This window comes from Arachis ipaensis, chromosome B10, assembly GCF_059453495.1.
Source record: "Arachis ipaensis isolate K30076 ecotype BB chromosome B10, ASM5945349v1, whole genome shotgun sequence".
Taxonomy (NCBI): Eukaryota; Viridiplantae; Streptophyta; class Magnoliopsida; order Fabales; family Fabaceae; genus Arachis; species Arachis ipaensis.
The window spans coordinates 146,050,567-146,075,967 of NC_142435.1; the positions used below are offsets into that span (position 1 = coordinate 146,050,567).

Sequence of the window (25,401 nt, forward strand, 5' to 3'; positions counted from 1 at the left end):
CTTATTGTAGGCATCAAGCCCTTAACCGCATGTGATCGCCAATAATGCTGTGTACACTCATAAATGCGCAGACTTAAACAAAAAAATTATTTCATTACGTGGGATCGACTATATAGATTAAACGATGTCATTACACTTATATATCATGTTTGCAAATTATACATAGATCCTTTTTGACCACTTGTGTATTTTTTAAAGTTTTTTTCTGTCATTCGTCTTTCATCTACCTTTTATTTCATCCACCTTCCTAATCAAATGTTATGTTGATTTTCTACAAAATTTTACAGTATTTTTTTCAATAGGCACTACTCCAATTCTCTTTTTAATATATCTGTTTTTTATTTTGTCTATATGTATGTAGTTGTTCATCCATCTCAATATTTTTGTCTCTGTTACACTTAACTTATGTCTATACTCATTTTTTGTCGCCTAACACTTTATCTCATATAACATAATCGGTCTAATGACAGTTTTAAAAGTACTATTTTATGGCATATAAAATTAGATGTATTCTACTATTTTGATCAATTTATTTGTATTTTATGTTTTACATCATTCTCAATCTTTTTATTATTGTATATGATACACCCAAAATACTTAAAACGTTTTATTTACAGCAAGATGGTTTCTTCAATCTTACCGCAAGTAATCATGAAAACTTAATATGAAAGTATCATGCGGATAACAAATCCCTCTTCAATCTTCTCAGCAGCTTCCCTCACCTGCTCCTGTTCAAACTCTCTATACCTTTTTAACTTTTTCCAATTTTAATTGCGCACACACACACGTATATTCATCTTAGTTTCACGCAATGTTCGAATTTAAACCTAGTGAACTTAAATGTACTTATCCACTCTATTATAAATGTAGCTAAGTGCATTATCCACAATTTAAATCCATTTAGCGACGCTTCAAGTGTTGTGAGAGAGCTAGTTAGTGTAGTATAAAGCATGCAACGCAGGTTATAGTTAAAATATGCAGTTGTAAAAAGAAGAGTAAAGGTCTAATTTGGAAACTGAAACAAGAAGTATATTTTGTCGGTGTTTGCTACGGTACGATGATAAATTCATACGTACCGATATGTTTAAAATATGGACAAATAATAACAATTCACGTGGAATTTATTTTTCACATTAACATTTAATTTTTATTTTTTTAAATATATATTATATCACCACTTTTACTAATACATCCCTTTAATTAAATAAAAATAAAAAAATATTTTTTATTTAATTTTATAAAAAGTCTTAAACATTCTTCTTTTATTTGATTAGACAAAAATATCTTTTTAAATTAACGAAATTTTAGAATTCAATTAATCATAATTTTATAGTTTCAAATAATTTAAACAACAAAACAAAAACATATTAAAAAAATAAAAAATCAAAATTTCTTCATCTTCTCCAATTTCTCTAATCATTTGTGCCCATCTAAGCAAAACATATAAAAAAAAAACAAAAAATCAATCGTTCTTCATCTTCTCCAATTACCCCTTTGAAGCAAAGCAGTGAAAATCCCAAACCAAAACCCTAGGTTCTTCACCGCTGATTCATACATGTTCAAAATTGCGCTCAAGGAGTGCAGGCACGTGTTTGAGAATCTCGGCTCCATTGTTGATGTTGGTGGTGTCTCCAAGCTTATTCATCAAGAGTTTCCGCAGTTGAAGTGCACCGTTTTCGACCAGCCGGAGGTTGTTGGTAACCTCAAAGGAGATGGGAATTTGAACTTTGTTGCCGGTGACATGTTCAAATTGATCCCTTCTGCTGATGCAGTCTTACAGCGGCGACAAAGAAACTAGGGTTTTGATTTGGAACTTTTACTGCTTTGCTTTAAAGGGGGTAATTGGAGAAGATGAAGAATCGATTTTTTGTTTCTTTGCTTAGAGGGGGTACGAATGATTAGAAAAATTGGAGAAAATGAAGAATTTTTTATTTTTTTTAATATGTTTTTGTTTTGTTGTTTAAATTATTTGAAACTATAAAATTAGGATTAATTGAATTCTAAAATTTCGTTAATTTAAAAGGATATTTTTGTCTAATCAAATAAAAGAAGGATGTTTAAGACTTTTTATAAAATTAAATAAAAAATATTTTTTTATTTTTATTTAATTAAATGGATATATTAGTAAAAGTGGTGATGTAATATATTTAAAAAAACAAAAATTAAATGTTGATGTGAAAAATAAATTCCACGTGTCTTGTTATTTGTCCATATTTTAAACGTATCGATACGTATGAATTTATTATCGTACCGTAACAAACACCTATTTTATTTTAGTCCTTAAAATTATAAGTGATAATTTATTCTTTAAAGTTGCATTTTCAAAGGCATTTTCATTTATGAGCTGTCAATTATATATATATATTAACATTTGTTAATATTGACTGATAACTTGACATGTCATGTGGCATAAATAACCAATAATGTATCATATTATAAATTAATGTAACATGGCATGAAATATCATTGGTCAATGTTATGTGATATGCCACATTATTGTTCAACTCTACGACAGACCACGTAGCATGTTGATCAATGATTGATTAGCACAGGATCAAAATAACCTATATATTCTCACTTCATAAACTAAATACAACGACGACGACGACAACAACAACAAAGCCTTTATCCAACTAGGTGGAATCGGCTACATGAATCAAACGACGTGATTTAATTCTATCATGTATCATGTTTACAGAGAAACTGTTTACACGTAGATACATCATAAACTAAAAATTTATGAAATTTTAGAATGGAGCACATTTAGAATTTTAGGAACCAATTCTACTCGTTCAGAAGCTCTCCTAATCAAGGGCACAATCATCAATGTTCAAAGAAATAATATGAGGCCGATAAAAGAGAAAACATGTATAAAAATCCTGGTGTTAGGCATCTTTTTTTCTTTGGTCCTTTCATGAAAGGCATGAATATATTGTTAGGTCTTTTCTCCACACCCACTAGAAAAGGAAAGGGTTATCTTGGTGGGAAATGATTCAGCATATGTCACCAAGGTTATGACTTATGAAGCAAATGCAGTGATAAAAAGTTTTGAAAGAATGATAAAGGTGTTGCATTACTGCCCTAGTGGAGAAGATGGTATCCAAAATGGCTTGGAATTTCATTTTAGGTCTTGATTTTTGGTAGATCTTTCTTTATTTGAGTGCCACAAAACGCATATCACAGTCAACAACCTATCATTTAAGCCAAGATTGTGGTCCAACATTAACTAAAATCTGAAGACCATCACATCCATATTGCTAATCATGTGTCGAATTGGTTCCTTATTTCTTTTATCAATTTTGGTCCTGATTGAACTACCAACATTCAAATCTTATTAATAAGAACTTGTCTAATCCAACATGATTTAACGGAAATTCCATTAAAGTAAAAATCTCCCAACTATATGAAATGAATGCCTTTAGCTAGCGTTTGTTTTGAGGTATTGAGACAGAGACTGGAAAGACTGAGACTCAATATCATGTTTGTTGGTTCAGAGACTGGTACTAAAATTTTTGTCTCTGTTCCCAAAATTTCAAAAGTTCAGTATTATTTCAATACCTCAAAAAAGTGAGAACACATAGGACTAAAATTTTTAGAGATGAAAACTGAAACTTTAATAACATTTTAGACCTAAAATGCCTTCATTTCAATTAATTAATTTCAATTTTATCCTTTGTATAAATTAAATTAGAATTTTATTTTTGTTTCAATTTTTATCTCCCACTTTGCACCAAACAGAATACTGAGATTTATTTCAACCTCTTTCTTAATCTTTGTCTCTCAGTCTCAGTCTTTTCGTCTCTGTCTCTCCACCAAATGCTATCTTATAGTATAAAACTTTAATAAAATAGGATACACGTAAGTTTTTATAGTCCCTATTTTTTATTGTATTTATTAATATATAGAATTATAGACTGGAATACTTTATTGTAAACTTTATTGGCTGTGCCGAGCCTTACAAATCCCCTTTCAGCTTTTCCTTTCTATCCAAACTTTTTGCTATACAGTGATTTATAATCAACTGGAGCAAAACCATCGTCCATTTGACCAATGAAGGGAAAGGAGGAAAAAAAAAGGCCAAATCTGAAGATCAAGCTGGTATTTTACCGAAACAAAGTATCTTTATGATTACATTTAGATCAAACCATTGATTTTACATGACATTCAATTCATTACAGCTGAATTATGGAACAATTAAATAAGCAAAGAAGGCATAAATCTCACATTAATACATTCATTTAGATTTAGAATTCATTACCTGAGGAATTGGAATTAGATTACCCGCCATGTTTATACTTAAAAAGAAAAATTTATTCTTCTGGATACTGTGTACAAACACTACCAAACTAACCCCTTTCTTCTCCTAAACCTATCAACATGGTCTGTGCTCATTCGTGATTTTTCTGGTTGGTTTGATTTTTTCGACTTCTCGAGGCGGCTATCTAAACTGTTTCTCGAAGCTTCTGGAAGATCTTTACTAAGCTCAGATGCATTCGAAGTTCCAGATACGACTTCATTGCTAGCTGTGGTTTGGTCATTGGTTTGTACTACTGTATCCTTTTTAGAACCATTTGATGTTCCTTTAGATTTTCCAACTGTCTGTACAAATTTCTTTAGATGTTTAATGAATTCTGGGTAAAGCTCAAGATTACAATGCCCACCACCACTTACCCACAAGGGTTCATACTTTTCCTTGCAAAGCTCCCAGAGCTGTTTCCCATGGGATACATCCACGACTTCGTCGGCTGTCCCCTGAACATGAAAGAATGATCACCATCACTATTAACTACGAAAGAAATATTTGTATGCTCTTAAAACAAATTTAATGTATACTCAATACACAGTCGTAAACACTTCCTTCCATTCATAATATAGAAACTACATAGAACATAAAGAAATGGGTGATTGTAACTGGTCTTGTTGATAAAACAAGTAATTTGAAGTTTACATTCAAACGCATTTAGCATAAAACCTTTCATACTATTAGTAACAAGAAATATTAAGGTTTTTCATGTGTGCCTAGTTAATTGTCTCTTTAAAAAAATGAAACACCATTTAGATACTAATCGTGTAAAATGCTTATGACTTTATAAGTTAACAAATGTTATCAAATTCTTCAATTCATAAATCTAGGTCCTCATATCATGTTTATGACTTCACAAGTAAACTCCTACAACTGAGTTTATAAGCTAAACATTACAATCCGAGTTTACCAAACCTACACAAATTTAAGTTAATTCTCGAGTTTGATCACCTTGATTAGCACAAATATAAGTATTGAACTAATCAATAGTGAAACATGTGACTAAACCAAACACTCACTTATTGCAATAAGAATTCCTTTTTATGAAGAGCTAGCTACAATAACAACCAAGGCTCGGATTTTTGGCATTTAACACAACTACAGGATAGAGAATGACTTACATGTATAACCAAAACTGGACATTTGACCATACCAATCTTGTCAATATTCTGGATAGAAAAAAACAAATTGCATAAAGTCCCCATATATATTGAATGAAACAAATTGGAGTACAATCACGGAGAAAACTCTACCTTGTAAATATCAAACCAGTATGTCCGTTTTACCGGGTACAACACTCTCAGCCCTGACAAAATTGGACTATGCAAGACAACACCTCTTAACTCTGGTAACCGTGAAGCCAGATCAAGTGTGGGACCACTACCAACAGATTGGCCATACAGTATCAACTGCTCATCTTTCACTCCATATTGCTCTTTTAGGCATTTATATGCAGCATCAATATCTGCATATGTATTATATTCAGTTGGCTGCTTCAACAGACAAAAAGGGTAATTGTCAAATTACAAAACAATATTTAACTCCATAACAACCATCATCTTCAATAGAACGAGTTATGAAATCTTAATTGTGACAAAACCATACTTACACAGTTCAAGAAGTGTTGTCTTTCTTTCTTTCTTTTTGGTCTGTGTGTGTGTGTGTGTGTTTTTTTTTGGGTGTTGTTTTTTTTTTTTTTTTGGGGGGGGGGGGGGGTTTCAACCAAGAATAGTATGATTCTTTCTATGAAAGGGAAAAAAATATGAAGGATATTATTAGCATTTTTGTTATGTTAGCATTTAGCAGCCATTAAAAATACTGGTATCCACATAAATACTAGTATAAACAAGAGTAAATGTTATGTCAATACACCGCATTAGTATATCAATCTAATATAAGAATGTAAGAATATATACATGTAACCAATACTAACCTAGTGAACAAATATTGGTTACTATGACGAAAATGCAAACACAGAAGCATCATGCTAATACTGATACATGTATTTAGATCTATTAGTCAATTACACTTTATTGAATTAACATACAAGTGGTTTAATTACTTAAGGAAAGTGAGAAAACTATACCTTGAAACCTAGCTGTTAAAAGAGAAGAATCAATCTCCTTAAATACAACATCAATCATTCCATACTACTTGATATGGGAGTACGTGTATCCCATAATACCGAAATCCCTACTAAATGGCTAGAGTTTATATACAAAGGTTTTTGTATTTGAAGTTGGCAAGTTGCAATTCTGAAACCTAGGGTTTTATAAACCTAAATCTCATAAATCAATGTTTTAAATAGTTTTCTAAGACAACTTATCCAAATAAGGGTGGGTTTGGTATTCATTGCTCATTGAATGGGTGCTTGTACTTGTCAAAACAAATTGGCATTTTATGTTTAGTAAATAAAAAAGCTCGAATTATTTTGGAAAGCATAAACAATTTTAAATTTTGAATAAATTTAAATAATTAGCTAGCACGGGAAAAAGTAATGGAACTATTAAGCTAATATGGGTAATGTTAAAATGTCAAGAGGAATTGATTTAAGGCCCCCCCCCCCCCCCCCCCAAAAAAAAACCAAAAACAAAAAAAAGGCACCCACACATTTTTTTTCTCAATATTTTCATGGAATGCTGGTGTTATATTCCCTTTGGCTAAAATTGTTTGTGCTTTGTGAAAATGATTTGCTTAAAGAAGACATTTCCAATATGTAAAAATATACCTCAAATTCTTTAAATGTAGGCATGTTGTAAAAATATCATATAATACTATCATATCTCTCAAGTCCTATAAATTTAGAAAAATCATAGTCATATAACAATACTATTAAAAACACCTTTATGTTTTTCATGGCCATAATTTCTAAGTACATATGATCAAAACACCATACAATACTATTAAAAACAACACTTTAATTTATGTTTAGGTTCGTAGCCACAATTTCTAAATATATATGACGACAAGAACTCAGTCTTGGGGTCTATTTGGTTAAACTTAGAAGAGTAGTAAAACTGAAAGTAAGAGCAAAAATAGAAAGAACATAGGTAAAAGCTAGAGTAAAAGAATGTTTTGCATTTGGAGATAATTGTACAAGTACTTTTTAACAAACTAAAATTGTTCAAGTGTTTGGATGTCATAAACATGGAAGTAGTTCTTGTAAAATTTCAACTAAGTATATGGAGATAGGGTGAAAATGAGGGTAGGAAGAGAGTAATAGTTAAAATTTTTTAAATGAAATTCTAAAAGGAGAGTGTTTGGTAAATATTCAGGAAACAACATTCTCTCTCCTACACCCTCTACTTCTGGGAAAAGTAACTCCCTACCCACTCAAAAATTACAGATTGGTCATTTATACTACTTTCTTCTTAGAAGTATAAATAAACAATCTAAGATTTATCAGTACTTCTTTTATAATTATTGAGTAAAAGAGAATTTCTTTTATAATTTAAAAAAAAAAACTTTTACTCTCTTAAAAAGTACAAACAAGTCGCCCTCTCTTAATCAAGTGCCAAGAGTTTGATTCTCACCTTGGGCATGGATAAACTTCAAAATCTGGACTAGCTGTCCCAACCATTGAGATGCTAACAAGCCAGTAAGGGATTGGCCTAATTGTGGACCCCCAAAAAAAGAACAATCACATGCATGGCTCCTTCTGTGCTTTTGGCTACATGGATCCTGTTCTAATTTATAAACCATGACTATATTCAAATTATTAAACTGCAAATCCATTTTGGCAGTGTTATTTAGTTTTTTCTTGGTGTCCTCTATCTTTATCTATTATGCCACCCTCCATCAAATACACTCTCCTCATTAACAAGGTTTTCGCATGCCTTCTACACACATGAACAAAATGAGAGTGGTAACATCCACTCCCTAATAAGTGCTACTCCAACTAATCCTATTTTAGCTTAGTGTATCCACTTAGCTATTGAAACTGTACCTGTATCCACTCTCCTCTAACCTAAAATTACTTCTGTTAAACTTGTATTCTGTGAACTGTTGTACTTGTACATATAGGAACACCATATACCTCCAGACCTTGAGCTTCGTAGCTATAATCCTCTACCTTCCCTTTAATTTCCTCCCCTCTCCCATCCTCAAATCTCCTATAGGAGAAGACTTCTTACTTAGTAAATAATAATAATAAATAAAAAACCCCTTAAATTCTAGCCACAACATGGTTTATGTAACTAAGGATTACTACTTGTAAGGGAATAATCTATAAAATTGCACCTAGAAAATAATTTATTAACGTTTGCTGTTGTTGGGGAAAAACAGCCCACTATTCTCTTATATAGAAGGATGGTTATTCCAAGAAACCAATCCAAAAAGGAATGAGTCTTGTTTATTTATCTCTGTTGGTCATAATTATGATTCTTTTTCAAATTTATTCAATGCACCATATGAACAAAATGGAAAAGAGTTGATGGCAATTTTTACTGTGTATATGAGAAATAACACAGTTCCTACTTTAATGTGGCTTTGGGATTATCTATACCAAAGATGAATGAGAATACTAACAGCCATTAACATTTGGCACAGTGCCCTTGAGGCCATCACAGTTCATTTTGCACTGCAAATAATCCAAAGGCTGCAACAAAGGAATAATCCCCCCCCCCCCCCAACAACACACACAAAAAAACTGTGTACAGTAAAAGGGCCGAATGGATTATCATTTCCATTACGCAATTTATTTCAGTGTCCCCACAATAATTGTATTGATTAAATTAACATTCAAATTTGCAAATAGGGAAGGAAGACAAAAGACCTGTTAGAATTAAAAAAAAAAGATGAAATGAAGAAAAACTAAAAAGGGTAAAAAGAGAAGAAAAATAATATAAAAATTATCATAATAAGTAACGAACCTTTCCAGTTGACTGTCCATAACCAGAGTAATCATAACTGCGGAGAAAATAAAAATAAATAAATAAATAAATAAAGGTATAAATAAAAGACACTGTTAAATTTCCTTATGTTCACATTTAAAGGAATTCAATAAATAAATACAAAGGTAACTATTTACTGAAAAAAATATATACAAAGGAAAATTTGTAGCAAACCAAATGATCTACTGTATGGAATAGCTAACTTGTGAAGAACAAAAAATATTGGACAACATTACAAGCAACACTTAGCTTATTCCATTCATCCAATATATCAGAAACTTCAAAAGCTTATTTTTCTAGTGAAAAGTTTACTCATTAGCAAAACTAACATTAATACTTCCATTTAGTATAAATCAATCTACTCCCTCCTTCGCAACTCTAGGGCCTCTACGGAAAAAGAAGGAAGGAGGGAAAATGAAAAGAAGGGTAAGACAAATACTACCAACAAATACAATACCATGTACAATACAATAAGAAATTATCATAGATGATGGAAATTCGACACAGGAAGATATTTGTAAACTCAATTAATTCATTTATAAACTCAAGCCTAATATATTTATCTACCTCAGTTCATATCTGTGCCATTTAAATAATAATAATAATGAAAAAGATTTCCTAACAAGCAAAGGAATAATCTCATCAGAATACAATTTTGCAACAAGATTACAAGAACCACAATTGCCATGTGAAATTGCACCAACGCAAAAGCTCTCTCTCTCTCTCTGTGAAAGAGCCTTTAGATATTTAGTGAGTACAAGAACTAATCACCTCAGGAACTTGTAACTGAAATGGTCTTGTGACTTAACAAATGACAATGACCATAGTTCCTTCATTGTAAAATTCCACAAAAGAACAGAAGTTCCAACGAACTAAATATAAAACCAATCTATACAGTGGGAATTTTCTGAACATTATCGGTTTATGAATTTTTCTATAAAAGATCTCTTTTAGTTAGTTAACAAAGTTCTCAGTTGGGAACATTTTTGCTTGAATCTATTAACAATTTGACAAATAAATTTTTCTAGAGTATATTCCATCAAATGAATCAGTTGTAAGTCATTCAAACTAAATACTAACATCTGAACAATTGAAAACACATTCAAAATGGATAATTTTGGTCCCTAGACTAGATTAAAAAAATGAAGGGGAAAAAAAAACTATGCTACCATACTAGTTTGTATTCTACTTCAAAATGGCCACAAAGCACAAATTATGCTTATAAACTCCGCCTCTCCTTTACTATTTGTAAAGATGTAAATTGATGCCATTTCCTACCAAGGGGGAGACCGAATTCGTGTCAAATTACTGTGGTTCAGGGACAGGAATTAATTTCATTTGTTCACTTCTAACTGACTTATTTGAAGCATATTCTTTAGAGGAGACAGGAACTGAAGTGATGTCACCTCTTTCATTTATCTGTTTGATTTCTTATTTTCATATCCTATCCTATGTTTTTTAACTTTTGGGATTCAATTAACAAAATAATTAACAACAGAAACATGATTTTATTTATTTCTTAAATTTTTTTTCTTATGAACAAGAAAGGATTTAATTCATATACCTTGTAAGTGAAAATAATTTTTTGCACAAATTAACAATTATAGATTGACAGAAGCTTTTGACACAACCATCTAACTTAAGAAGTATTATAATTTCAACCTAACTCGGTCCACAGCAATTAAACTCCAATCGAATACATGGAAATGAAATTTAAAAAAAAAAAAAAAAGCAAACAGGAAATTGATGTCAACCCAATGTTTCAAGATCCAAAATGTGGAGGAGTATCTATCTGAATTAATAATTATGCTACAATTTATCCCAACAGGATAAGAATCCATCATCAATAATCCAACATGCCATTAAATAGCTGACTATTCTCCAGAGACAAAATAAACCATTCTCATTTCCATTTAACATCACTGCCCTCATAAAGCCTTTGAAAATTACACATTACCCAAACAGTTGTAAGTCACATAACCTTCCTTGAACTGAATCACTTCCCCCATTACCATAACCATCACAATCGCATTATTGTCGATTTCGAACACCAAAAGTGCTAAAAACTAAATTCTAGCTTAATCATACAAGTAAAATAAAACTCATCCAGATACCCATTTTAGCATAATCCACGATACCACCTTCAATACATTAACTAAAAGTGGACAATTGATGAACATAACACATCAATTAACTCGGCCACCATTAACACCCACTCCCATTAAAATTACACTCTTAACTACAATAAAATACTAGGTCATTAACATTTTGATAATTAAAAAAAAAAAATAGAACCAAGAAGAAGAACAACTTAGTTGACTCAGATGGTACAATACTTTTCCATTAACCATCTCAAGCCAAGATAGTCAAAATCCAGTTGACCTCAAATAATGGTAGTTTTAAGAGAAAAACGAAAAAGAAAATAGCAAAATGAAAGACGCCATACTTTATAAAATAAATAATTATATTAAGATTAATCAGTAACAAGAAAAGAAATCTCAATTATTAACACGAAAAGAAATCTCAGTTAGTAACACGAAAACAATGTGACTTAGTCGTCATGTGCAGCTGACAATCTTAATTAAGATAAATCATGAACACTTGATTAAAGGATCTTAATTAAGTAGCAAAGAATAAAATTAAGGAAGAAGAAGAAAAAGGTACCCCATAACATTGAGGCGAAGACGGTTACTCAATTCAACGAAGAGCTCAAACATCTGACCCAAATCGGCGGCATTTCCATGAGAATAGAGCATAGTGCAAGTTGGCTTATGGTACTTGACATAAACCGCCACGATTTCGTTCCCTCGACGGGTTCTAAGCTTCAAAACGTCCACGTTCTCCTTCTTCGGAACCTCGGGAATATAAAACCGATGAGAAGCACCTCCTTCGCTGGAGGTGTCGGCTACCACCGTGTACGACGGCGGCTGTGGCGGGAAGAACGCGAACTTCGCGGCGATCGAGGAGGTTACTCCGCCCATCGCGGCGACTATTCATATGCCTCTAGACGGCTGTCGGTGGCGGTTGTGAGCTGAGATGTAGACACAGAGAAGGAAGTGTGTGTGTGTGTAAATAATAATAATAATAATAACAATAAAAATAATAATAATGAAATAAATAAATAAATAATAGGCGTAGTAGTGATAGAGTAGTAAACTTTTTGAATTTGAAGCTTAGAGAGAAAGAGAGAGAGAGAGTGCGGAAGAAGAGAGAAAGATGAAGAAAGAGACTGTTCATTGTTGGTTTTGTCGAGTGAGGTTTGCTTTTATTGCAACGCTTTCTCTAGACATTGGGACAACTACCTACGTCTGCGGATATATCAATAATGTATTAGTGTATAATGTATAAATCAATTTTTTCAAGAATACAATATCCTAATTTACTTTCTTTGAAACAATACAAAAATTATTTTAAAATAATATAAAAATTTTATAAAAAATAAATATGCGATGGTAAAATTCGTATTTATATACACATATGCATAGGTAATTCGGATGTGCAAGAATACACAAGATTAAAAATTAACAAATTTAGTCAACTTTATTTCTGCTAAACTTACTTTTAGTTATGGAAACACCTTAATTAGGAACGCCCATGGAGGAGTTGCGTATTGTCAAAGGCAACGTGCTTTACAAGTTCAACAAAGGTGGTTTTAGAAAGAATAGGTAACATTTTCTAAGTGTACGCTTTTAAATTCATAAAAAAGAAAACTTATGTATGCATAAATGGACTAATATTTAGTGATTTGGAAGCTATATATTCAGAATCGCCGAGGCAGCAGCGTCGTGTAGGAGCGGTGGCCGGAGGAGACAGCTCATTTTCGGTTCTTTTCGTCCAAACCGGACCCGATTCGATCCGAACCCGCCACTATTTGAAGCTGATTCCAACCAAAAAGGCAGAAAAAAAAAATCACAATTCACAAAGCCACAAGTCAAACCCTAGCGGCCTCTTTCACTCTTCGAAGTTGACTCTCTATCGCCGTTGTTCTGCTACTGCTCAGAAAGTTGCAGAGAGAAGAGGAGAAATGGAAGGGAGTTCAGAGAGGGACCTGATGGAGAAGAAGGAGATCGTGAGGGGACGGAGAAAGAGGAGGAGAAGCTGCCATGTCTAAGCCACTTCCTCTGTCTTGCTCCGCCTCTCTCTGCCACGCCGCCCGTAACTGCGCCGTCAACGTCCGTTTTCTCTCTTCTGTAGTTCTGCTCTGCCCTTGGTCTGTTCTCATGGTTAATTTTTTTTTACTACTTTATTAATTGAATACTAAAATCAACACCAATATAAAATATATATCAAAAATTGAAAAACAAAATATATGTTAAAAAATAAAATTATACTAATCCAATGAGTTATAATTCAAATAGCATAGTCTTCTCATATTCGTTGAGTCTTATTCTTAATTTAAAAAAAAATAAAATTACACTAAAAAATAGTATTTTTGTTTTTCTTATTGTCCATATTTTTATAAACTTATTTGGATATTGTGAAATTATTAAAAAAATCCTTTTTAATTAAAAAATTAATTTTAACATATTTGATAAATTTGTAATAATAAAAATAAAAATATTTAAAAATATTCTTTTAAAAGTTATAATTCATGTTTTTTAATTTACTTAAAAAATATTTTTTTAATTTTTATTTAAAAAAATATTTTTTGTATAATAAATAAATAAATAAATATTTTATATTATTATATCTAAATATAATTTATAGATAAAAAAATTTTACATGAAATATTCAAATATAATTTTTTTAAGATCATTTTAGAAAATCACTTGAAAAATTTTTTTTCTTTAAAATTCACCCAAATAAATTCTATATCTATGTCTAAGAAAATTCATTCTTATATTGATAATGTATTTTTTTTTTTTTCACAAATTCATATATACATATAACGCAAAAAATATCATATATGATACTCTTATTATTTTAATGTAAATTTAATATATGAAAAGAGTAAATCATCAAATGCAAAGAGTCCGGAACTATGGACCCTTTTGAGTTTTGATTATTTATGTTATTGTTATTGTTAAATGTGAGATTAGTATAGGAGCAAAGGACTAAGGTTATTCAACATCGAAATAAGTAAACGTTAAGCCATAATCTCGTTATTTTTACTTACTTTTTGTTTTTAAAATAGGCTATCTAAATAGAAATACCTAGACAACACTATCAACATTGAATAGCTAGTGATGTTTCAATAGTCTCTCAATTAATTGATTATGTTTTTTGGTTTTTTGCATAATTTTAAATATTTTTTTTCACCGACGAACACTGTATTTTTCGTGTTTATTTTATTTAGAAAAAAAGATAAAAATATATCTGAAAATTTTTATGCTGAACATAATTACATTTCAATCATTTAACGTCGCTACACGTCGATGGTCGGAAGGGTAAATATGTCCATCAGAATGTATAAATAATGTGCACGTATGACTCATTAAATGATTGAAGTGTAGCGTCCGGTGTGTGAATTTTTAAGTATATTTTTGTCTCTTCTTTCTAATAAATATTTAACCCATCAAACACAATTTGTTTGTATATAAGTAACACTGACTAACTAAATGAAATATTAGAATTCATTTTTTTCAAAAATTAATTTTGAAATGGCGCTTTAGTGAGTGTAATTCACTAATATGGATGATTTGAATGATTTACAATTATATGGAGTGGTTTGTTTTTCACCGTCTACAAAAAACGTGGCCTATATCTATGTAATACACTTTTCTGATCCATTTTAGGAAATTCTTCCCCTATATATAATTCAATGAATTAATCTTTGTATGATTTCTATGTCAAAGCATGAAAATAACTGGTAATAAGAAGACAAATAGGTATTTAAAAAAATTACCATAAATTTATAGAACTTTAAATAAATATATGTATTAAACTACTCTTCCACCTTAACACATGACAACAATAAAGAAGTCTCGTGATCCACAAATTCAACCTAATAGAATACATAAATTCTGTTACAATTTTAGTCTTTATTATGTTATCTTATCTTATCTTTATTTGCTTTTATCTTTTATAGAACAATGCTCTATATATATTTAGTTTTATCTTCATAATACAATACAATTCAATCAATCAAAAAATACAAAGGTATAATATTCTTCATCTCTTCTTTTCTTATTCTTTCACAATTTTATCAATATGAAATAAATCAATAAATTTTGGGATAAAATAGGTCTCTGAATAATTGTGTTACGATGGATAACCGGAGATTAATGGGCTGGACTCGTTGGGTTGGCCCAATCGTTTGATGAAGGAAGCCTCCGAGCGGGTTCGTGTTTTTAGGGCCTACGTCCGACTTGTGAGTGTGAAAGAATGGGAGTGGTACCTGCAAAGACACTCCGATGCCTAAGTCAGCAAGGGTGTAAGTAGGTATAGAGAGTATTGAGACTTAGTAATATCTGAGGGGTATCAGTATATTTATAGTGGTGAGCCAATAACCACCGTTGGAGTAGTTCCATCTTTTAAGGAGGATAACTGTCCCTTTCTCTTAGAGAAGTTGGAATATGGCTCCTGGGTTGAGAAGTTTTATGAGCAATTACTTATTTGAATGAGTATTGTCTGCCAGTTAATCCTCGTCCCCGACTTCTCCAGAGCCAATCGTGGTAAGAACCGACCTCCTAAGAGGAGATCAGTGCAGAATGTGGGTCAATCCTTTTGGATTGGGCCTCTTCTTTATTTCCGAACCTTGACGTTGGGTTAGAGTATGAACAAATTGCAAGTTTGCAACTGTGTTTTATAGGATTATGAACTAATTTCATTAATTTTGAGATTATTTTGTTAACTACAAAATTTCTTTTGGACGTTATTTTTGTGGTTTATTCTAATAACGTTTATGATAATGTTGTATATATAAACATAAGTGTCTAGGTCCACCAGTATCTAATTCACAAATTTTTGTATTAAGAACTAGCTACCTCGAACATTTGATATAATGTGGGGCAGTGATCGACAGTCGTTACTATGAACATGGAGAAATCTATTATGAAGCATAATTTTGATATAATTGAAAACGGTTATGCTAAGTGTATATTAAAATTAGTCATTAAAATCAGTCATCAATATAAAATGTATGTTGGAATATAAATATATATTAAAAATAAATTAAATTATACATATATTTATATAAATATATTGATAACTAATTTTAGTGACTGATTTTAGTGTACGAATAATATTTTTGAATTAAAAATGACAAGAGCATATAAATTAGGTAAAATACATGATAGCTAGATGCACTGAAAAGGATCCAAAATAATTCTGATACTCACATGAGAACAGCATTGAAGGAGAAAATCATATAACTGGTATTTGACATTTGATTTGATAGGAATAATGAACCTATCATTATATGAAATCGATAATCTATTTTTTGTTGTATTTAATTGTTGGATAGTATTTAAAGTATTTCCATCAATTCTATTTTTACCCGGTAAACGAGTTTACTTATTTAACTAAATTTAGAATAAAGATCTAATAAAAATGAGGATTCGTTGGTTTAAGAACAGCATGGAACAGCAAAAGATAGAGGAACTAAGTATTGAGCCAAATCATGACAACAAATAAAAAATAATAATAAATAAATAATAAGTATTGAGCCAAATTATTATTTCCCCTTATCTTGTAACACAAGCATATGACATGGAGCATGGTTCCAAGTTCCAACTGGCTAGAATTTGGATCATCATCAATTCATCGTCACGACAAGAGTATGAGATTAAAATTAGAAAAATATATGAAACTTTAGAGCATTTTTTATTTTAAAGTTTACAAAATACCATATTAATATTTCTGAAATTATATATAAAAAAACACTCCCAACGTTATTTTATTGGATTTGCTGTTAACTCATCTCTTTTCAATTACCTCTCTGATTTCCAAATAAAATTTTTTGAAATTTTATTTATTTAAATATTAAAAAAATAATTAGGAAAATGAAATACATGGCACGTATTTTTAAAGGATAAAATAATACCATATCATAAATATGTATGATACGATTTTAATTAATACATAAATACAAGACCTTTTTTTATTATCTTTTTTATATGTTCAGAAAGTGTTCAATGTTTAACTAACTTTTAATAGCCAACAGTCCAACATATGATTCTTTTACATCAATTTTAATAGCCATAAGTCCATAACTCGAACATAGCTCCCTCTTTTCCGCATTGTATGGAATTATGGATGATTGATATAATAAAATACAAAATATTACTTATATATTAAAATTAACTACAAAAATCAGTCATAACGTATTTAGTTGTTTAATTCATTTTTAATATATATTTTGTATTATAAATTTATAACTTATATTTTATATTCATAACTGATTTTGGTAATTAATTTTAATATACACGTAGTATTACTTAATAAATTATCAATAATAGTATTTATGTCTCAAATAATTTTTTATATTTGTATAAAGTATAATTGTTATTAATTAATTGTATATTTAAATTAGTTTTTAATTAATAAAATAGAATTTAATTTTAATACATTGTTAATGAAAAAAAATTTTATATACATACATTTAATTACGTAATATTATGTTAAAATAAAATTATTTTTTATATTAATCACATGAATTGTCATTCAAAAAAATAAATGTAATTAGATGAATATATAAAATATTTTATATTATTAATGCATTAAAATTAAACTTAACAAAATAAAGAAAACATGGTTAGTTGATAAAAAAAATTTGATCAATATGATAAGATATCTAATAAATAATAGGAGAAATGCTAAAAGGTTAGTAAAATTTATTATTTTTTGCCAATAATTAACCGATAATATTTAAAAATATAAACTAATAGTATGTTGTTGAATTATTAAACTAAAAAAATTAGACTAATAACTAAAAATACTAGCCAAAAATAATAAATTATGCTTTACTTTAACTTTTCTCAAATAATAGTATAGGTAAAATAAATACTTCTATCATCTTTTATCAATGAAACAATTTCAATCTCATAGTAATGATTTGAAAGTATTAATACATAACTTTCTACACCAATTATGGCAATAGAAAATTGATTTGTACCAATAACAATGTTGCCATTGAGAAATGTTATTTGTACACATTAAAAGCTAAAAACTTGTAGACAAACACAAAATGATAATGAGAACAAGAAATTCTGTTCCCCACTTATTAAAGACTAGAAATGAAGCAGATAATTTTCCTTCACACAAACAATCTGATGATGAAAACAGTTACAAATGGTGAATCCAATAAGGTCATGTCTTCAATTCTTCATCATGTGGTAGTATCCAAAGCCAAGATGGTGCTGAGGTTCATTGGATTCATGTACCTAGTAGAACCAGACATTATTTGTTCCACAATAATCTTGTTGGCCTTTTCAGATGGATGAAATGCATCCCAAAATGCATACAAGTCTCTATTTGGGCACAAGTTTGAGAGAGGTGTGCATAGTCCAAGACCATTGTAAGGTCCTTGCCCACAGCATGCTATTTTTGATGTAGTAAATCCTATACAACACAATGAATTATTACATCACCAAATTGGGATTAAAAAATGTTACATCTATGTTAAAAAATCCGTCACTGTATATTTGTATATAATACATTGTTTTATATGTGTATTTTATATTCTAATATATATTTTATGTAAATAGTTAATTTTTTATATACGTATAATATGATTGATATGAATAATGATTTTGGACAGAATTGTAAAAACATGAAGATGATAAATATTAAAAAAAGAAAAGTATAGGTAGATAATAAAAATATTAAATAATGTGAAAAATGGATATATTGGATGTTTAATTCACTAGGTGTGCGGATGATTATTCTAATATTAAGATTTAGGTGGGTAATTTGAGAGTGTAGTGTGTTTTTACTTTATTGGGCCAATTTTAGAGTCCATTGTTCACAAAAATCATTGTCTACCTAACAAAATCTATTAAAAAATTTTGAAAAAAAGACAAATAGGTCTATGAGTTTTTAGCTCAAAAATAAATAAGTAATTGATTAATTGAAAATACAAAAACATTCCTAATTTTTTAAAATGCGATACATCTAAGTCCTTTTGGAGACCTATTTGTCTTTATATATTTTAGACGGAATGACTTAGATGTCTTGCGTTTTAAAATGTAAAGGATATTTTTGTATTTTCAATTAACAGGAATTTATTTGTGTTCGAATTAAAAAGTCAATAATCTATTTATCTTTTTTTCAAAAATTTTTGAAAGTAGAAATAGAAATATAATTTATTTTGTGTACTTTTTAAATAAGAAGTTAAGGTGCATAAAATGAGAAGTGTGTGTGTTTACTTGAAGAGAGGAAGAGTGATAGATATTGGTAATTACCATATGCTACAGGATTAGTAATGAAGTTAAGGTGCATTTCTGCAGTATTTGCAGCAACAAAAACATCCCTGCCGATTTTGGTGTTGAGATCTTGCAACATGCGTTCAAGTTGAGGATTGTAGAGTGAAGAAGCTCGTTGTAATTCAACTGAACATTCTCCATTCCTGCCACGTTGTGCTAATTCCGCAGGAACACACCCTAGTGGACCCGTCCCTGTAACTAGAACTCTTCTAGCTCCCAATTCATATAGTTTCTGAAACAAAAACAAATTTAATATTTCAAATTAAAGAATACCAAGTAAGGAAGATTTTTTCGTAGTTCAGAGTTTTATTTAGGAATTTGTCGTTGGCCAATAAATTACTACATGTACAGGATGAGATTCGAATTCGAACTCCAACATTTATTTAAGCAGACTAGTAAACTAACCACTAGACCAACCTAACTTAATTTTTTTTAGCTGATATATTTACATAAATATATCTTCACGTGAGTAAATATCGAATATTTTACCTGCAGAAGCTTTCTGTACTCAGAAATGAGAAACTTGACATATTGGGGAAGTGGATACTGTTGGGACCTAACAGAATAAGGCACCAAATAGTAGTTGTTAACGAAATCATTGCCACCCACGGTTATGAGAACAAGTGCTTGATTCACCAAATTTTTTGCCGCCGAAGCACCAATTATAGCACTCACTTTCCTCTGGTACTCTTCAAAATATTCTAGTTGTCTATACATTCTGATTATGTTTACCTGCAAAAAAATTGCATCAAGCATTACCATCTTCAAAATTCAAAAATATTTTTATATTTATCAAAATAAAAGAATTAATCGAAATTTATATATTAAGAAATATTTATATCTGCTACAATCTTATTAAATTTTGAATATAATTTTGCAAAACACATAGCTTGTATTTATTGAAAACTACTTTTATTTTAATTTACAAAATATAACTGTTATACTTTTTTAAAAAAAGTAAAAATTTTACTAAATTGAGTCTAATTATTAAGGTGTGGAATTAGATAGTAATAATGAACTGACAAATTGAATTCCGGTGTCGTTAAGGATTCCAATTCCGGCTGATGCGAAATTGGCACCAATTAGGAGCTTCTCTCCTCTCAATTCAGGGCTCAAATATGGCAATACTGACTCCGAACCCAGTCGTTGACCTTCAACAAACAAAAACAATTTTATTATATATACTATGAATATCAATATCATTAACTTAACTAATTGAAGCCAAGATGTTTGAACTCATAATATGGTATCAGAGCTCTATGTTCGAAAGATCTTGAATTTGATTATCGATGGACCCAAATGACAAAAAAAAAAAACTATGAAAAAATTAAACAAATTTAAAAGAGACTCTTACTTAAAGAAAAAATATTAGAGATATAACTATTCATGTTGTCTCTTCCTATGAGTTTAAACTTTTGACACGAATAGTATCATGACATGAACTTTGAGGGAAAAAAAATAGGAAGCAAAACTCAACTGATGAGATCAGGAATGTTGAATCCATTGGAGAAACGTCCACTGGGTCTATGAGTTGGATGATCAATTCCATAAGGAGGAGCATCTGCACGTGCAGTGGTTGCCAAGTAATTGTTGTTTCCACTGTCCACAAGTGAGTCTCCAAACACAAAGAATGCTCTTGCTCTATTATTATTATTATTATTGCTTGGCCTTGATTCTGCTCCATTAACAATGGCACCAATCACCAAAACCAAACTAATAATAAGTGTAGTAGTCATCTTCAAAGGAACAAAATTTGATAATCTTGTCATGTTTAAAATGAATTTTTATTTGGAGTTGTGTATGTATGTTTATGTATTAAGTACTAGTGTTAGAATTGAAGGATTGGATTTCTATTTTTGGTGTGGATGGAGAAATAATAGGACCATTCAAGTATTTATATATAAACATCTTTTCTTGGATATTTATTTATGCATGCATTTCATCATAATCATACTTACTTGTTTCTGAGGTGCCTTTTCGGTGCTCTTTAAATGTTGCCATTCTCACTTACACGTTGTTTATTAGATAACTTAGAAGCTACTACATGAAACAATTTATTTTAACATTTTTTTTCCTTTTCCTTTTAATAATTGTTCAAGTTGGTTCTCAAAATTTTACACTTTTTTTTTTAACCAACGATAGAAGACTCGAACTCGCAACCTCTTAATTGAGTATGGGGAGACTATGCCATTTGAGTTATAACTCGTTGGCTCCTCAAAATTTTACACTTGAATCAAATTAGTTTCTTAAAATAATTTTTTTTTTAAATTAACAAATATGTTTTCACACTTTGTACCCCGAATTAACTACTATGTCAAATTTTAAATTAAAATTTACAATTCACCAAGGATGAATTCTATTTGTTCCTATATTTTTTGAAAATCACCTATAATCTTTATTTTTTGGGATTTTACCTCCCAATAAATCATATGTATGTTTTGTTTTCAACAAACAAATCCTGAATTTAAATTTTGGAAACTAACTTGATTTAAGCGTAAAATTTCAGAGATTAATCTAAATATATTTTTTTACTCCTTTTCATAAATTTTAAAAAAATTGGATAAGTAGTGAATATTTTTCTGCTTTTTAAGTTATATATTTATCAAAGTATATATCACATATCCTTCTTCATAGACGTAATTAGGTACACATAATTGCTAAGAAATGATTAATTAATTAATTTAACAAGCAACTTCAATTCAGAACTGTAAAGCATTGATGTGAGTTTGAATAACTCTTCAAAATCAATGATTTTTTTAATAAGAAGTTAAGAACTTCCATAGGTCAGCTCCTGCTACTAATTAATCTTTGAAGCCTTGTGGATTTAATTAGTAACCTTTCTAGTTGATGACTAAAACTCTAACAAGGAATTAATTAATTCTGGAGGGAAATTACGGTGCAATGAATTTGGTAGAGGAAAAGCAAATTAAAGATAAGAGGAGAGTTAATTAAGAAGCCAAGCCACTCATTCCAATAATGTTATGAAGGTGTTAATTAATTCATCTATGTCTATGTGATTTAGGGAAGGGGGCATGGAAGATGGAAATGATTTAGAACTTTATAAGAATGTGGTCCCTCATCAATTCAAATTTTTTATTTTCTTATTATAGGAACTTTTTGGTAGATACATATAATTTATAAATAACCAACTTGGGTTAGTCGAGTAGTCAGCTCACTCATCCGCTTAAGCAAGTGTCGGGGGTTCGAATTCCGCCTTATGCATGCAGCAACCCATTGGCTAGCGGCAGACCCTTAAATAGAGCTCAGATCTGCGACGTATTAGTTCTTGACCTATCGGGTTGGGGGATACCGTGGGCAACAAAAAAATATATATGTAATTTATAAATATTTTTTAAGCAATCATTAAGCTTAAATACATATCCTAGTTTTGGCAAGTTAATTGACAAGTTTCTTTTTTACTTATAATTAATTATCAACCTTAGCTTAGATTGTTTCAATATACATATATAGAGTAAAGTATCGTTTTTCTTCCTAAAGTTTGGGGTAAATCATATTTGTGTCTCTAACGTTTAAATCGTCCTATTTGTATCTCTAACGTTTGTAAAAATGATTCAATGTTATCCTGCCGTCAATTACATATCATGAGCGCTTTAGTTTGAGTTTTAAAAATCTCTTATTGAAGTTAGAATACAAATGTTTAGGATAGAATCGATGATCTACTCCAAAAAATAGCTCATCAAATGTTGAAATTAATTCCTACAACATTTACATAATTCACTTTTCTAGGGACACAAATAGTGGGTATAATATTAAAATCGAACACATCCAAGTGAGACCTAATTGAGAATAAATACATCCAAGTGAAAATAATTGAAAAATATAATCTGATTTGTTAGTATAATTGATAGTATAGAATAACATTGAATCACTTTTATAAACGTTAAGGATACAAATAAGACGATTTAAATGTTAGGAACACAAATAAGACTTACTCCAAACGTTGGGACAAAAACGATACTTTACTATATATATATATATATATATATATATATATATATATATATATAAAGAAACAAAAGGGAGTTCCAAAATTAAAGCATATTTTGAAGTAGCTACTAGCTAGTATTTGAGTCAAGTCATTTACGTCATTGACAATAATTAAGGATGAACAATGAATTAGTAGTTGGGATGAATTGAATATGAAATTATGAATAAGCTAAGACACCATAATCGTTCTAGTAGTTTTTGACTGGTCCTAAAATATAAAAGGGACATAAGAAAGAGAATTTATTTCAGCAGCAAGAGCCGAATGAATCGGTGTCTTAGTCTAGCAGCTAGCTAGGAAGGATAGATGGCCCTACTACTCACCAAACATGTATCTAAAAAGAAAAATGTAACGTTATCTGCATGACTACATATCTAAACTAAATTATGAAAAGTATACAAAATTTAAGTTTTTAATATATTCGGATAAAAAATTTAAAAAATTTCATTAATAATAGTTTTAATATATACTTTTAAATTTGAGAAAATTCCACTTCCTTCTCCTGCAAGATGCTAAAATAACACTCCCTTCCCCTCTATTTTATAAATGTACATTCTATTCCCTTCTAACTTTTAAAAAACCTCATCTTTAATCCATTTCAAATTTTTTGTGTTAACTAATATTAACTTTATCTATTTTAAAAAAAAATTATTTTTTAGAAAAATACCCATTAGCAAAAATTTTATTTTTTATCATTAAATTTTACTTACCAAAATACTCTTTTAATAAATTATTTTTTATTGATTAAATTGTATTTTTATTAAAATACTTTTAAAAAAATTAATAACTAAATTATTTTTTTCTAAGATACTTACCCTTCAATAATTTTTTAATTATTAAATTGTGATTTTACCAAAATTTTTGTTAACAATTATTTTTATATTTTACTATTAATTTTTTGATATCAATATATATTATTTTAACATTAAATAAAAAAATCTTACAACTGTTAATATATATAACAATTAATATATATTGATATTGAAAAATAATCTTACTAAAATTTTTTATTTAATGTTAAAATAATATATATATAGATATCAAAAAATTAATAGTAAAATATAAAAAAATTGTTAACAAAAATTTTGATAAAATTATAATTTAATAATTAAAAAGTTATTGAAAGGTATTTTAGAAAAAAAATATATAATTATTAAATTTTTTAAAAAATATAATTTAATTAATAAAAGAATAATTTATTAAAGGATATTTTAGTTAGCAAAATTTAATGATAAAACATAAAATTTTTATTATTGGATTTTTTAAAAAAAATAATTTATTTTTTTTAAATTGATAAAGTTAATATTAGTTAACACAAAAAGTTTAAAATGAATTAAAGATGAGGTTTTTTAAAAGTTAGAAGGGAGGGGAATGTACATTTATAAAATAGAGGGAAGGGAGTGTCATTTTAGCATCTCGTAGGGGAGGGGAGTGTAATTTTTTCTTTAAATTTTAATGCATATATTAGTAAGGATGGCAACAGAGTCTGTACTCGTGTGTATGTATTTATGGAAAAGACACCATTAAAAATATCATTAATAGCTATAAATTACAAAAATTACTGGTTCCTACCTCTTAGCACTCCTCCTTATTAATTTTTTTCAATTCGATTGGGGTGATAATTATTTGATCCGGTACAAGACGAGTTTTCATCGGGGCAGATTATTGAATAGGATAGAGAAGGGTCGATTTTTGAAAATACTGATTTCTATATATATATATATGATTTGATAAAAAACTTGATTTAAAATATATATTCATTTTTAACATTGTATGACTATTGTTTTAAATTTAATTTATATTTGGAGTTCAAGGTTTTATAAATTTTGAAATTTT

At 29.4% G+C, this 25,401-nt stretch overlaps 2 protein-coding genes across 4 annotated transcripts; both read right to left on the reverse strand.

Annotated features, from left to right (window-relative positions):
• Window positions 1-4,101: 4,101 nt before the first annotated feature.
• LOC107623072 (uncharacterized) lies at window positions 4,102-13,447 on the reverse strand. 3 transcript variants are annotated; one of them, XM_088485577.1, is made up of 6 exons: window positions 13,244-13,447; window positions 11,860-12,226; window positions 9,175-9,211; window positions 5,557-5,793; window positions 5,425-5,472; window positions 4,102-4,752 (listed from the first exon to the last, which is right to left on the reverse strand). In XM_088485577.1, the coding sequence occupies exons 2-6, from the start codon at window positions 12,174-12,176 to the stop codon at window positions 4,339-4,341; spliced, it is 1,053 nt and encodes a 350-aa protein (XP_088341703.1). In that variant the 5' UTR covers window positions 12,177-12,226; window positions 13,244-13,447; the 3' UTR covers window positions 4,102-4,338. The 3 variants fall into 3 exon arrangements, with proteins under 3 accessions (XP_088341703.1, XP_088341705.1, XP_088341714.1); XM_088485579.1 differs by lacking the exon at window positions 13,244-13,447 and adding an exon at window positions 12,426-12,490; XM_088485588.1 differs by lacking the exons at window positions 9,175-9,211; window positions 11,860-12,226; window positions 13,244-13,447 and adding an exon at window positions 7,837-9,134 and having other exon boundaries at window positions 5,557-5,768.
• A 4,765-nt stretch (window positions 13,448-18,212) lies between these two features.
• On the reverse strand, window positions 18,213-21,432 carry LOC107623071 (GDSL esterase/lipase At5g33370). The gene is made up of 5 exons (XM_016325212.3): window positions 21,037-21,432; window positions 20,583-20,710; window positions 20,049-20,291; window positions 19,539-19,791; window positions 18,213-18,696 (listed from the first exon to the last, which is right to left on the reverse strand). The coding sequence occupies exons 1-5, from the start codon at window positions 21,326-21,328 to the stop codon at window positions 18,464-18,466; spliced, it is 1,149 nt and encodes a 382-aa protein (XP_016180698.1). The 5' UTR covers window positions 21,329-21,432; the 3' UTR covers window positions 18,213-18,463.
• Between the last annotated feature and the right edge of the window lie 3,969 nt (window positions 21,433-25,401).